Genomic DNA, 16,414 nt, shown 5'->3' with positions numbered 1-16,414 from the left:
GAGTAGGAGGCTTTGAAGAGGAACCCTTCAAGCTTCCGCATTTTTGTTCTAATTGTTTTGTCCTAGCAGAAATATGCAGACAACTGACTTTCGTGGTCAAGAAGGCACAACCTAAGGACAAGTGGGAAGGTCATTTTCCAATACAATTGGGAGTGTTATCCTGTAAATCAATGTCTGATGCACTAAGTATAGGAGCAGACCTTAGAAATTTTAATTTCTCTCTGTATGTTGAAAGAAAAGGGTTTGACAATAAAGGATTTTCTCGGAGCCTTGGCTTAATGCCTTATCTTCCCATGCCACAGTTAGAAGATTTATGGGAGGATTGTTCAGATGAACTTGAAGTCTTCAAAAGAGAAAACATGAGATTGGTGTTGGAATAGGTTATTTCTTTGCAAATAAGGTTAGATATTAAAGGGCTTGAAGAAGATTATCTTGAACTGTTTGAACTAGGGTATTTAGCCCATGCAGAGACTGAAATGCCCCCAATTAATTGGGATGAGGAGGAAAATGATGACATACAATTGAGAACCGAATGAGTTCTGGACAGAACCGTGGCATGGGTGGTTAAAAAGAAAGCAATGAAGCCAGGCGCCAAGTCCCTTTCTACGAGAAGTATGTCTTCACCAAAACGTCCTTCTAACAGTGCTCCTGTTCATGTAGGTAAGGAAATCAAGTTGGCTTAGCCTAGACGCAGATCTAGCCCAACTTTGGATTTCATTACCCCTCGACATACTCGATCACGCAGTGTCGCCCAAAGGAGGATGGAACAGGTCAAGGATATGGGAGTAAAAGATGTCGTGCTTGAAGCTTAGATCTTTGAAATTGAAGATTTGGATGGTAAAGTTGCTTGTGCTCTAGACTCCCAAATGGTGATTGTGGCTATGACGCCACCCCCAAAAATGATTGAAGGAACTTCTCATTCTGCTGTGACTCCTAAATGGTTAACAACCTCAGTGAACAAGAAAAGGAGTTTTCTTCCTGTGACCATTCCAATACAGGAGATGGTTGCCAAGTACTCTGAGAAGAATCCAAAGCCAAAGAGGTTCAAGACCACCGCTCACCTGAACAATGACAAGGAAACTGGTAAATGGACGATGGAAATTGCCTCTTACAAACCGAAAGATGAGAACAAAGAGGTCGGTTCTGATGATTTTGAAATCACAAAATTAGAGTTGGGAAAGATGAGCAAGGATACAGATAACCATTTTTTCCAAGTGTCAGCGAAGAAAATGCTTACCCGGTTAGAGAAGGATGGATGGGAGAAAAGAGAACTTAAAAGACACATAAGTGTTTTGGCTCAGTTCATCGATAGCATCGGTTGCCTTGGAGCAATTCCAAAATCCCATGCCACTAAGAATTTTGACCCAACTTCTCCGAAAAACAAGAAGTTGATGAACCAAGTTCAACGGGCTAAGAGCATCGCTGAAGCGGTTGAAAAGTGGATTGAAAAAGTAATCAAAGATGGTGAAAAATACATTACCGACTCCCGAAAGTTGTGTGATGAAGTACAGAGCCTGATTTCTGAAATCCAAAACTAGCTTGTGCCGTGGGAGAAAGAGGAGCACAAATGGCAAAATGTCCTACCTCTGTTTACCAAAATCGAAGAGTATGGAACTACCAGATTTCTGACAGAACATTCAATTAAGCTGGTAGCTAATGAATGCCAACTTTTTGTGCTAAAGAAAACTATCATGTGGCGGGTGCTCACCTTTCAATCAGCAATTACGGATGCAAAAACCTCCGTCTATGAACTCCAGGATTTGCAGAGCAGTATAGTCAAGGATAATAAAGTGGTTAATCCCGATCATGACTGGGAGCTAGGAATCTGCAAGTCAAGCACACAGGAAGCAGTCAAGTCTTTCCGGTTGAACATGGAGAAGATCAGAGTTAGGAGTAGTTTCATGCCAGAGGATATAACCAAAGTGGCTAGGATTGAATCTATGGTTTTCATTGGGAATGATCAACTACCAAAGCACTCAGAGAAGATGGTGCAACACAAGTGGAATAAAGAAGTGGCAAAAGCGAAACTCAATGCGATGAAAGTCCCAAGCCAATCAATGATCCAGGAACTCACAGCTGCTCATGACGCTCGCGAAGACGGAGAAGAGGATGATGATGAAATATGACATAATGCATCCACTATTGGCTAGTTTTCTTTATTTTTAAAACATTTTTCATAGTTATGCAAAAACTTCGGGACAACCATCCCAAAATACTTTCTGTTGGTTTCGTAATTGTTTTATCGGGGAGTGGTCGAGTTTTCAGGGAGACCTCCCCCATTTAGACTATAAATTAAGTAAATCAGATGGTAGAGGGGTTAGATTTTAGTAATTGATTTTGGAAAATTTCGACTGAGTGTTTGTTTTGATATTTTCTTTTCTTAATCAAAGGAAGAATCAGATGGTTGAGATCTGGGGTGGAAAAAGATTGGCAGTTGTATCATTGTGTCTTTGATTACATAAAGATATATATATGAAATCTGATCATATTGTTTTTGGGGAGAACAAAGATCTGTGTATTTTGAATCTGAATAGATAACATGTCTTTGCATATGTTCATCCGATCAAGTAACAGTATTTGATCATTTCATTGCAGTCTTTCATTTTTCCTCTGATGTTCTTTCCTTTGAATGTATTGTTTACTCTGGAAAAGATTCATGTTTGCGGGTGGATTTATTTCCCTTGAATCTGTTTGTCTTTATTTGGAAGAAGTATATTGAACTTTGTTTCAGTTGCTGTAGTTACATATTTTGAAAATTAAGAAAATAGTTTTCATTATTTATAGATATGAGGAAAGTTATAGCCTTTCATCCAAGAATGAAATAGGCGACCTTATACACTTTCTGGTTAAAAGCTTTTCATTTAGATATAAGTAAAAACAAAAACGCCATTTTGTGAAAAACCTAGATAGGGAGCTGTACCTAGGCAAAAATTCAGAGGGAAGTGATTCAAATAAACACTTACCCAACTGTTCAGTGAATCATTTGTTCTTAGAAGAAGGTAATAGAGTTAAAAATTAATCATTTAAAAACAAAGAGCAAATCTGTTCACTAACAATAGGTATGTACTTAAGCAATTTGGTGAACTTATCCTAATATTGTTGGACTGATAGGGGTCCTTGTCGTAGATTATGGAATTTTGTCACCTTCTCATCAAAGAACAATTGAGGGAGCCACCTTTTACGGAAGTGGTGAACAAATTGATCCCATGTGATCGTATCCCTACTATACCCATTTTTCTCATTGGTGTTGGTCCACCAACTAGCTACCTCCTCTGTGAGTTGATAGGAACCCCATAAGGCCTTGGTTGTTTTGCTAAAATCTCTTAGTTCAAAATACTTTTCCATTTCATTTAACGAATTTTCAGCTCCTTCACCAATTTGCCTCCCATCGAACTTAGGGGGGTGATTTTCTTCAAATCCTTAGAGAGTTCCAATATGTTATTTTCTTTTCTATTGTGCCTCATATTCCCTTGATTGCTATCAGGGTTTCCATTTTTAGTTCCACTTCGATTTTTAATGTCATTCTGTCTTTCCCTAAGGTCCTGCATTGATTGCTCCAAGAAGTTGATTTTATCCCTTTGTTTAGTTAGTAGGTTGATTATAGCCTCGACCCCATCTTCATTATGTTGATTCCCTTCATGGTCTTCCTCATGGTTTTCTTCATCAACCTTCACTTTGACTAGAAAAAAAGAGACCTCACTTTGACTAGAAAAAAACACAGTCAAACAGAAAAATTGGAAAAAATTACCAACATGACGAGGTCCGGCTCGGAACCTGCGTTCCGACGCCTATTCGTTTTCAAAAAAAATGACTCTGTTTGCCCAAGTTATGGCCAAAAAAAAAAACCTCTCTTTTTGGGCATAAAAAGGGTAAAAAAAATAAATAAAATAATATTATTTTTTTTTGACGAAAATTTTCTGACGCATTTGCAGGTACAACCGTACGGATTTTTGTGCCTCGTAAGGGGTGCCAATGAAAAAATCATGGCCCAAATGCACTTGTCACCGCAATAGGTCGAATTATATATCAAAATGAATGGAAACACCCTTCAAAAGCCAACGGTGAGGTTTGTTTTGGCCCAAACTGCTCTGAATTTTTTTTAATGATTTTTGATGAATTTCTCGAAATTCGTGCCAAAAAAGGCAAAACCAAAGAAAAAATTTCAGAACCCAAATTTGTCAAAATTTGACAAATTTTATATGGAAATGGGGGTTTTGGGGTGTTTTGAGCTCAATAGTGAAGTCCATTTGAGCCCAAAAAGATTAGAAACAAAACATCTACCCCAGATCCAATAAAAAAACTCTGAAAAAACTTGAAACCCTCCTCCAAAAAATCTTCTGAAAAATCAGGAACAAGTAGCAGCAGATGTAGGCTCTGATACCATGTTAAATTTTCTGCAAAGCAAAAATACAGATCTAGCTAGGAAAGAGAAAACAAAATTTGTAAGAGAAATCAGAATAAAGAACAAAGAAAAAGAAACTCTTCACTAATTACATTATGCCAAAACATGATTTTATACAAATCATGAACCAATGCATGAACCTTGATCATGCAGAAATCATTGGAATGCACAGAAGAGGCAAAATGAGTTTCTTTAACAACTTCAAATAGGCGTTGGAAAGCTGGTTCCAAGCCGGACCTCGTGATGTTGGATTTTTTTTCCAATTTTTCTGTTTGACTGTGTTTTTTTCAGTCAAAGTGGGGTCTCTTTTTTGTACTCCGAGAGCCATAAAATGAGCATTCGAACTTTGTTTTTCAAAAACTTTATATCGTTGGAAAGCTTGTTCTGTGCAATTTCCAGCCATGTGAGTTTTCTTTCCAGATTCTGCTCCAGGAATATTTCATTCAATTTTTTGCTTTTCAGCACTCTGATGGATATCTTGGTTGTTTCAAGTCCTAGGATCTCTTCTCTGAATAGGATGTCTCAGTTTTGGTTCTTCTTTCTATTTCCAGTCTTCTTATCATTGTAGCTTCATTTATGCAAATGCATTGAGATAAAGTACCATCATGAATTGTTTACTTGGGATCTTGCACATCTTGTGCCTTATTGTACATGCACTACTTATAAAGTGCCATGAGGGGGTTGATGTTTGTATTTTTTTTGCCATCTACCTTTGTCCAGTGAGTGTTCCTTCCATGACATTTGCCTCATGATGTGTGTCAAGTGAGTGTTCCTTCCATGACACTATGTACTTTCTCTCCACCTTCAATGTTCCTGGTTCTTCGTCATGAAGTTCTTGTTGGCCGTTCTTTTCAGTGTACATGTCCCTCTCTCTTTTTAGCATCATGGGGAGGTTTGTCATGTTGGTTCTAATGCTTCCTTGGTTCGATTAATCAACTCTTCAGGCTTTGGTGTCTCATGTCATCTGTATCTTTGAGTTCAGTTGTTTGCCTTTGTTTGTCATCTGATTCGAGTAGTGTCATTTGAGGGCACTCATACAGATTACAATCTTCTCTACCTAGTCATGTTCTATTTCAGTGGAGGTTCTTCATATCAACAGTTACTCTTCAACAGTGTTTGCAGCTATTTCTTGCTTTAGTGGTGTTCTTCTTGCTTTTCCATCTCTTTTTGGAGTAGAGTTTTTTTTCCCACGTGGTTTTCTCTATTTCTCCAGTTCATAGAGATTTGGTTGTGATTGGGTACCTCATCAGGCCTTGTTGCTAGGACCCAAATTTGCCTTCATACTTGGGATCTTTGTCCTCTTCCTCTTCCTCTTCCTCTAGCCATTCTAGGGTTTTACCTGAAAATTAAATTATGTAGTTAGTTCTTGATTTAAGATTTTATAATTTAATCTCTACCATTGCAAGACATTCCCTTAGTTGTGTAAATTGAAGTGAGCACAAGGCCTAGATTTGAACCTTTGCTCTGATACCACATGCAATAACCCACTTTACTTAACCCAACAAAATTTGACCACTTTTTTTTTTGTTTAATTTAATCATTGTATTTGATTCAATCGCATACTCTGGGCATCCATCCATTTGGATTGGGCATTCATCCATCCGGGATGAGCATCTAACCCCATCGGGTTAGGCATCTGTCCATACAGAACAAAAGGTTTCATCTATCCAATACGAGATAGGCATCTACCCATACAGGGTAGGCATATATCCAATTGGGATAGGAGGTGCTTTGGCCAGAGACCTAGACTCATCGGGACCATTCGGGTCCTGAGTCACTGAGTCACTCACTAAGTACTACACTCCTCTAATAGGAGTGCACCGAGGTCGCCGTCTTTAGGAGAAAACAAAATAACATAGTGTAAGCTTGAATTCCGCCTCGAGATTTGGCTTAAAGCCTCGGGAAGTCAAGCGAATCCATACGGGATTCCTTCCGAGTATGCATTGAATTACTTTTTCTTTATTTTACACTTATCTTTCAAATTAGGATTCTTCTCAATCCTTCTTCTTACCAAAACCTAGACCCATCCACGAACACCTGAGTACTAGGGACAACTCCGTCCCTAGACTGCCTACATACCTGTTTCGGCACGAGATCAAGGCGTAAAGTATGTAGTTCTATTTTCTATTCATGGTTTGATGTAAACTGTTTGGTGGGTACGCAACCCTTTCTAGGGTCAATGTCTCAGACAGTTTCTTTGTGGTTGCTACCCACGGTGGTAGCACTTAAGCAAAGGCTCAAGATGACCTATTGCTTATGGCCTAAAATAACTAGATCCTAATACCTATCATAAGCGTTACCCTTGACCCAATTGCCAATTGTGAACAACTCTTCGAGATTAAATCAATTTCATAAAAGCATTTCACTCAATCAACCCTAAAGGGGGTTTACTATGGTTTAACTCAGCGGATGTAAAATCATTTAAGGATTATCTTATTAGATTATCAATCCAAGTGGGATTACCCGCCCCTTGGATTTTAACTTCCAAGTGCCCCTTATTACTCCCCAACGATTTATAGGGACGATGCCACAAATGTCATTGATGCAGCTTTATTAGGCGTTAAGTGCAATAGTTCAACACGATGACATTACCTGTAAGCGTGACCTAGAGGCACCGTAAATACCAAACATTGCTAGGTTTTGGTTTTTCAACTTCCTTTTTTTAGTTTTCTAACTAAGAAGCTATGAAAAACATCATGCTTGAAACAATTATGAAATGAATGTACATAATTAGACATTGCAAAGTTTAATTAATTGAAATAACTACTTCGATGGCATTCATGTACCACTTGATAAAAATACCATCCTTCTACAACTAAACTATTTAATATTGAAATATAACTTGCATGATAATGACAATTATGAACTCACATATTGATAATTAAAACGTGTAACTTGCATGAAGATGATGAAAATGTAACTCGCTCATCAATAAATGCAATTAATGTATAAGTAATTCGCATGAAGCAGGGATAGTGTAAGTTACATGCAAGGTTAAGCAATGTTTTATTTCCACCATGAGAATAATCACTTATAGAGTCACTGGTTCAAAAATAGTAATCAATTTAGACATTAGACAAATTTTGGACTAATCATAATGATATGAATTTAATTGTTTTTAATGAATCTAAAATGCCAACTAAGTGACCCAATAAATCTTAAATAGATTGAAAAATTCTAATAAAAAAAAATAAAATTGGATATAATTTAATTTACAATTAAAATTTTACTAAAGGTAAATTAATTATAAATTTGCTAAGGATGATTTAATTATAAATTTACCTACGTTCAATTTTTATTAAACTAAAATTTAGATAAAAAAAAAGTTAACAAAAATCCAAATTTGCCATGGATTTAAATTTTTTGTAGTGGCTTTTTAAAACCAAGTGGGAGTGGGGGTCATCATCACTACGGACCTGCGGGTATAGGTCCGCAGTGATGAGGGGACAGCTGTGGTCCCCTCCACTCCCTCTGCGGCCATTGTTGTAACAGTGACCGCAGGGGGTAGTGGAGGGTACCACTCCCCGACGGTGTAATAACTTCCCCCCTGCGTTGACCGATGTTTTACGCAAAAATATATTTTTTGAAAAAAAACCACTGTGTATTAATTTATATTTTTTTTTTGCATAAGTTTAATATATATATATATATATATTTTGTAGTGGCTTTTTAAAACCAAGTGGGAGTGGAAGCCATCACCACTACGGACTTGCGGGTACCGGTCTGCAGTGATGAGGGGACAGCCGTGGTCCCCTCCACTCCCTCTGCGGCCATTGTTGTAACAGTGACCGCAGGGGGTAGTGGAGGGTACCACTCCCCGACGGTGTAATAACCTCCCCCCTTGCGTTGACCGGTGTTTTACGCAAAAATATATTTTTTGAAAAAAAACCACTGTGTATTAATTTATATATATATTTTGCATAAGTTTTATATATATATATATATATATATATATATATATATATATATATATATATATATATATATATATATATACAGTTTATTTAATAATCTAAGAGGGGTATATATATAACAATGTTATTATATAAAAAAAAAATAAGAATCTATTCACAGGCATGGAAGATAATAGAGGAAATTTTTTTAGATGATCTCATAGGAGAAATTTTTTGATGAGATTTCCAGGAAATTGATATTCACGTAGAGAGATTTCTGCAAATAAATAAATAACAAGATAATATTTTCCACAAGGATTTTATACAACAATATTGAGAAGAAATCATATTTGATATACTATTTCACATAGCGAGATTTCTAAATACAAATGATTATATGCATAGAGAAAGAAATTATTTACAGAGATAAAAGAATCTAAGTTTTTCAAAAAAAGAAATAGAGATGTTGAAAAGCGTGATTTATTTTCTTCTTTTTTTTATTCAAGATCTTCTCTAGATTTCAAAAAAGGCAGAAAAAGTAGAATCTGATTTTTTTTTTCTTTTAAATAGATTAACAAATAAAAAAAAGAAATTTGCATTTGCATTTTAAAAAGAAAAGAACCCTTTATCAATACATTTCTTTAATGAGAAATAGATTTTCCTTTCAAATTAATCTATCTAACAACTAAGAAATGATTTCCTTCAGAATGTTATATTCAACTAAAAGAATCTAAGAGGAGATATTTCTTTTGAAAATATAAAAATTTACATAAGGAATTAACAAATGCAAAAAGGGAGGAAACCTGGAGAAGCTTTTTGATGCTGAATCCTCTCCAAATCTTCAAGCCTACCCTTCCTTGATCCTTCCTTGCAAGTTTGGAATTATTTCTTCAAAACAAACTTAATTATACTCCAAATGAAAAATATGACTACTAAAAAAGCAAACTATTTGAGAAAACTTTCTTCAAAGAATAACCAACCCCCTCTTTTGAAAACTTGTATATAATATATAGAAAAAAACCCTTAACTGCACTATCTAGATGAATTAATTGAAAATGAAATTCTTTTTCCAATATTGGATCCATGCAAAATTGATTACTATCCTAGTTGAAGGGGGGTGGAGGGGGGAGGTGTTTACATGCAAGGGGATTAAAGAATGAAGATTCCTCTAGAAGCTTCTAATTTCTCCAACAACAAGTGCCATAATGGGAAAAAAATAAAATAGAATTAAATAATACCTTTTACATTATATTCTCCAAGTGTGTATGTGGGTCCATTATCTATCCTTTTATAATATTTATTCAACCATATTCAATAGCTCAACCAAAAAGATATAATAGAAATTGTATCAAACCAAAAGTGATAAAGGAGGGTTGTGACAGATGCATTATCTCACCGGGATGATCAAGCAGACAAAGACAATAATTTTTGATAGTACAAAGTTTTTGCAGAGTCTTAACTTGGTTTTGGCGGATATTTTTCAGATTGTACATAATCGGCTACAAGTATCTAAGTAATTTTTGAATTTTTGATACTTTTGACATCCTTTTTCATTGATGTCAAAGGGGGAGTGGTATAATGAGAAAAATGTACAAAGTAAGGCATGGTGACAAGTGAACAAAAGGATATCATTTGCTCAAGGGGAGCACTTTCAGTTTTGGATTTCACAGTTTTGATTTTTCTCATGAGTGTTTCCATCAATGCCAAAGGGGGAGATTGTTGGCATTATATACTCAGATGAGAATGGTAGATGTTGTCATTGATGGCAACTAGGTTCAACTAAGTGGCAACTAAGTTCAACATGGTTCACAGGTTATACCGGCAAAAGACTTCACATATCGGTACCGACATATACAACAAGTTTTATTCACACCGACATCCAGTTTACATCAGTAACAGATCATACCAGCATCCAAAGACGACTTGGCAACAATATTGTTTATATAATGTAAATTGTAATTGTATAACTGACATGATGTATTGTAAAGACTCGTATATGTATGAGATCTTGTAGGTCATTTTGTGAGTAGTTGTATGTGAAGTAGGTAATGAAATGTATGTATGATACCAGATAATTGTATATGCACTTTGATGTATTTATTTTAAGAGCGAATAAGAAGCAGAGCAGAGCAAAGACTATTTACTGACAAGGTTTTGGCAACAGAGCTTAAACCGATACTAAATCCAGCATTGCATATTCTATTTTGAAGCAATACATTGTTATTGGATGTAACTATCCAATTGTGTACTCAGTGAGACTCCATTTTGTGTTGAGCAGTGAGCTCTAGGCAGTTGGCCTTCCTGTATGTGCAGGCCCCTATTGTACTAGGTAATATTTATTCATATTGACTAGTGAGTAAATATTGTGGGTCACAAATCCCACCGAGGTTTTTCCCTTACCAGGTTTCCTCGCTAAAATATCTGTGTTATGGTGTGCATTGATGCTGATTCTTTTGTTTCTCTTTACTACATTATTATTTGCTTACCTTTTATATTAATTTCAGTTATAAAGTTGCAAATAAGTTTAAATCTTTCATCTATAGGTCAGACACTGATTCACACCCCCCCCCCCCCCCCTCTCAGTGTCTTTGGGGTTAACCAAATGTCTAACAAGGCTAAATGAGAACATAGATTCTTGACTGCGCCAAACTTTTCATAAAATTGCAAGTCGAACGTTTACAAGTATGTTTTCCAATCAAAATATTAATCTTAAATTTTGTTTAAGTTCCTAATTATTTTTCATACATAACTCAATGTCAAAGTTATGATATACACAACTTTACATACTTAACCATTAAAATCTATTTTCAAGAATATCTATCCTTTTGGTTGAAAATCTTAGACAATTACCAATAGTCAATTATAGACCACCATATGAAAGCAAATGAAGAGCTAATCTATGATGGGAAGAATTCAAAATTGTTGTTACTTTAGATCATATTTTGGGCAAGATGGAGAAAATAGTGACCAACAATATTTTTGTCAACTTTTAACAAACATAAGAGATGCAAAACCTGCATTAGATGATTGGATGTTGCTAATGACACGATCTGATACAGTGATAGATACACTAGGCGACCAGTAATTTGATAATGGTGTTCATTTATTTTCAACATATGATAATGTTCACTACCATAACAAAAATTTACACACATTGCAAAATCCAGTAGCATGCACCATTGCATCAAGATTTGGAGCTGTCAATGCCATTTAAGGAGGAACAAATGATGATTCGATAAAGAATTATTATTATGTAACAATGTTAGGGTTATGTTAGCATGTAACCTATGGATAGAAGTATGACTTGTAAATGGAGCTTCAAGAAATATTCAAAAAAATATATATACACTTGGAAGTGCACCACCACAACCATCAACGAATGTATTCATACAATTTGGCAACTACTCATGAATACCATTTGATCTTCACCATCCATTTGTAGTTCCAATTACAACATTTCAATATATACAAAAAATATATATATACACCTGGAAGTGCACCACCACAACCACCAATGTATTTATTGGTACAATTTGGCAACTACTCATGAATACCATTCGATCGTCACCATCAATTTGTGTTTGGCTTGGGCACTAACAATACACAAATCTCAAGGGTTTAACACTTGACAATGTCAATGTTGATATAGGACCAATAGAAAGAACACTACTTACATTTGTAGCAACCTCTCGTGTGAAGTGTCTACAAGGACTATGAATTATGTCACCATTCACATATGATAGATATAAAAAATGAAAAAGGGAAAACATGTTGTAAGCAAAAAGAAGAAAAGAAGAAGACAAGTTGAAAACCTTGAAAAATAATTAATGTCAGAAAAAATATTTATCAATTTAATACATTTTATGATTTGTTTAAATAGTACTAGACTATTGTGAATTCTATTTTATATAATTATCATTACAAACATTACAAATTTTAATGAAAATTTCATAATATGATTACATATTATTTAGGGGTATCTTGAAACGTAGACGTGCTCGGTTAAGATATGCACATGAGAGAAAAAAACAATATCATAAGAACAGTAATCAGAGTCTTAGTTGCAAAGGACACACCAAGAAATCCCCTTGGTTAGGTAGAGGGAATTACATGCCCTTTGGTAGCAGTGACCCTGGCGACTCTGACGTTTATAGCCCTATTTCCACTCCTCTAACTTGGTCATCTGAATTATATGTGCAAGAACTATTAAATGCCAAAAGGAGGTTGGAGGCTTTGGAGGCTAAAGAACAACAAAAAGAGATTAAAATACAGGTGTTGACAGCAGCTTATAAGTCCCTAGCAGACAACAATAAAGCATTAAAAGAACAAATTTCATTTCTGTAGGATGCATTTGCTGTTGGGAAATCTGAGTGGCAAAACATGAAGGATGGATGGCAAAATGTGAAAGATGAATGGCGAATTTTAAAGGTTTCAGTAGTAGCACATAGTGAGGGGCTTAATGCCAAGGCATTCCATGGTGGGATGGAGGAATCTTTGGATCAAACGCACCTAAATAAGAAGGCAGAAAGCATAGAAGGTAAAAGCAGTTTCTCAAAAGTTACCAAAACTTGGGCAACATCAGCAAAGAGACTACAAACATGGGTAAGGAAAAAAAATTTCGGGTAGACAAAACACAAGATAAAGAGCTCAAAGAAAGGCAAAGAAGAGCAACAAATGTAATCATCAAGGGAGTGAGGGACTATGGGAAAAATGAACACACTCTTGACCTTGCAAGAGACTTCTTAAGAGATATGCTACTTTGGCAAGGGCAAATCACTAAATCTTGGAGAGTTGGCAAATTATGTGATGAGAAAAATAGGCCTATAAAGGTTATCTTACCAAGTGTTCGCGACAAGCAAAATTTGTTAAGTAAGAAGCAACCTCTAAAGGGTACTCATTTTTTCTTGGATGAAGATCTAACTATGAGACAACTAGAAGAAAGAAGGGCTGAAATGGCAAAGATTAGGGCAGCTAGAGACGAAGGAAAAAGAGCATGGTTGTTCAATGGCAAAGTAGTAATTGCATATTTTGGTCCCCAAAATAGGACAGAGCAACAAGAGAGTAGCAAAACAACAACAACAAATGGAGCTGGGTACCTTGCAACAAAAACCTTTCAGCCACATAAAGATGAAGACTTAGCACCGAGTCTTGCATCCCAAGGCAAATAGCAATCAAGATCTACCCAGGCCTCTTTGAGTCTAGTTTGTTTGAATTGTAGAGGCTACCCTTGGAGACGTGGGCCTGGGTTAGGGCCTATTGTGGAAGGTAGAGATGTTATTTGTCTTGTTGAGACTCATGAACACGAAGGTTGTAAAACTCCCACGTTTGAAGGTTATTCAAAAATGACAGTGTAGAACAAAGCAGCTAGCAATGGCAAGGGTTATGGTGGGATCTTGGTGTTAGTGAAAGAAAAAGAAGGGCGTCTCATTCAGCTTGAAAAAGAGGACTCTAATAAACAGTTTTTATGGTTTAAGATCTCAGAAAATTACAATTTTATTAGGATTGCAGCATGTTATTTTGCTCCGCAGGTCTCCAAAACTTACAAGAAATGTGGTCTTGACAGCAAAGACCCCTTTGCTGCCCTAAAAAATGATATTGATGTGTTCTCTCAGCTTGGCGAGGTCCTCCTTATGGGGGATTTCAATGCTAGAACTACAAGTGAACAGGCTTGCATCTTTAGCTGTAAAGATGATTGTAATCCTATTTGGTTCCTAGAAGAAGAAAATCATCAATGGGAGAGAGTGTCAGAAGACACCAAAGATTGCAACCAATTTGGGGAAGAGTTTCTTACTCTCTGTGGCATGTTTGACTTAATTATTTGTAATGGTTTAATTAGATGGACAAATTCCAACAATTTCACTTGCAACACTTACAATGAGGCGAGTGTGGTTGACTACGTTGTTTGTTCACATAGCTTATGTGAAAAAATCAAAGATATGGTTATTGGTGAACATTTATGGGACCTCAAATCAGATCACAAACCGATCTATTTAAGTATTGTTTGGGCAGAAAAGAGGTATTATGTGGAAAAAAATCAATCTTCCCTACAACAACATTCAAAGGGCAAAATTCTTTTGACGCAAGAAAATGCTTGTATCTTCCAGGCTGCTTTGGAGAGACTTCTTAAATGGGAGAAAAAGACATTTCATGATCTCAACAGTCATAAGTTAACAAATCTGATCTAGGTGGCCCTCTCAAAATGCAAAAGAACAAAAAACAAAAAATCTAAGACAAATTGTTTCCCGGTGAATGCTTGGTTTGATGAGGAATGCAAAATGGCTAGAAGAGGTTTAAGAAAGTCAAATAATAAAGAGACTCACATCAAAGCTTACAAACAGATTTTAAAGAATAAAAAAGCTGATTTTATGTGTATTAGGAGGGAAGAGTTAATTTTTCTTAGCAAATATAATCCCAAAATTTTTTGGAAAGAGTTGCAATAAAAAAAGAAACAGATTGACAATAGTATCACAGCCACTCAATGGTTTGATTATGCTAGGCAACTTTATGAACATGATTTGGAGGTGGCTCCCCCACCCTTGGTCAACATTTCTACTAATCTTTTGACCTTGTAAGAAATTGAATTGGGTATTAAGAAATTGGGTGTTGGTAAAGCTAAAGACTTAGGTGAACTTCAAGCAGAGTTTCTCAAGTGGGGCATGAAAGTCCTTGCCCCTCATATTGCAAAAATATTCAATAACATCATTCCTCATGGGTTTCCTAAAGATTGGACTACAAGTCTTGCTATACCTCTTTTCAAAAGTGGAGATGTTAATAACCCCTCCAACGATAGGACTATAATGATCAATCCTTTGTTTGCTAAGTTATTTGGCAGCATGATAGAAAATAGAATCAGGAAGTGGGCAGAAGAAAATCATAAATGTGCAAAAGGCCAAGCTGGTTTCAGACCTAAACATTCCACAGTTGATCATGGTATTACTTTGAGACACATCATCGAAAAAACTTGGGAGAAAAAGGAAGATGTCTTCTGTTGCTTTGTTGATTTCAAAAAAGCTTTTGACATAGTCCCACGTGACAAATTGTGGCACAAAATGGAAGAGCTTGGTATCCCGGCTCATCTTAGGGCTGCTGTTCATAGGCTTTATGAGGAGGTTAAAGTGAAAATCAGAACTCCTGATGGCATGATGGCATTTCAACTAGTTTTAGGAGTGATATTGGTGTCAAACAAGGGTGTCCTCTTTCACCTACCTTGTTTGGCTTATACATTGACAAACTTGAAGAATGGTTAAACATGCAAAATGGTGATGGTATTCAATTGGGTGAATTTGTGATAAGGCTGCTCCTTTATGCTGATGACCTCATTTTGCTTGCTAATTCCGCCCTTGGTTTGCAAGAGCACTTATTTGCCCTTGAGCGCTTTTGCAATATTGTGGGAATGCAAGTTAATATCAGCAAGATGAAAATCATGGTTTTCTCAAGTAGAAGGAAACAAGAGCAACATAAGTTTTACTTTGAAGGTAGCATTCTTGAAGAAGTTGCAGATTACAAATTCCTTGGAATTGATTTCAATAAGAGTCTTAGTTGGGAAGGTTGCAGGAAGAAGAGAACTCTAGGCGGCTGGAAGGCACTCTATGCACTTCAAAATAGATGCAGAGAGGCTGAGCTTTGGGATTGGAAAACCATCCAAACACTTTTTAGGATTTTGGTGTTGCCGGTTATTCTACATGGTTGTGAAGTTTGGGCCAGCAGTACCTTAGATTCTCAATGGAAGCAAATTGAGAGAATTAAAAAACGTTTGATCACAAGCAAGTTCAAAATTAAAAGCACGGTCCCATATGATATCATGTTAAGTGAAACGAGTGCTGCCCCTATTGAGGCAGCTACTATGGTGCGTCTCATTAGCTATTTAAAAAGAACTGAGCAAATGGGAGAAGATAGATGGCCTAAGGTTGTTGTCAATGACACTTTGTGCAAAAGGAAGAAGACGTGGATGAAACAAAACATCAAATGGTTGAAAAAATGGGATATTTATTTGAACTCATGCCCCACAAACAACAAGGAGATAAAGGTCTTCGTTATGGAAAAGTTTTACAAGAAAAATTGGAGTATTGGGTTAGGAAGGAAGAAACAATACTATATTAATGAGTTCAACCCCAATTAT

The 16,414-nt window shown here is 36.2% G+C and overlaps 1 protein-coding gene across 1 annotated transcript in view; it reads left to right on the top strand.

The window, feature by feature from the left end:
- The window catches only part of LOC131056339 (uncharacterized), a 38,118-nt gene extending 22,576 nt beyond the window's left edge, over positions 1–15,542 (top strand). Inside the window, exons 2-3 of the mRNA XM_057990690.2 lie at positions 12,640–12,832; positions 14,908–15,542. Coding sequence (XP_057846673.2) covers positions 12,640–12,832; positions 14,908–15,542 — 828 coding nt within the window. The remainder of the gene's footprint in view (positions 1–12,639; positions 12,833–14,907) is intronic.
- Positions 15,543–16,414: the final 872 nt, after the last annotated feature.

The sequence above is a fragment of the Cryptomeria japonica genome, chromosome 7, assembly GCF_030272615.1.
Source record: "Cryptomeria japonica chromosome 7, Sugi_1.0, whole genome shotgun sequence".
In the NCBI taxonomy this organism is placed as follows: Eukaryota; Viridiplantae; Streptophyta; class Pinopsida; order Cupressales; family Cupressaceae; genus Cryptomeria; species Cryptomeria japonica.
This window is presented reverse-complemented; position numbering and strand designations above follow the sequence as displayed.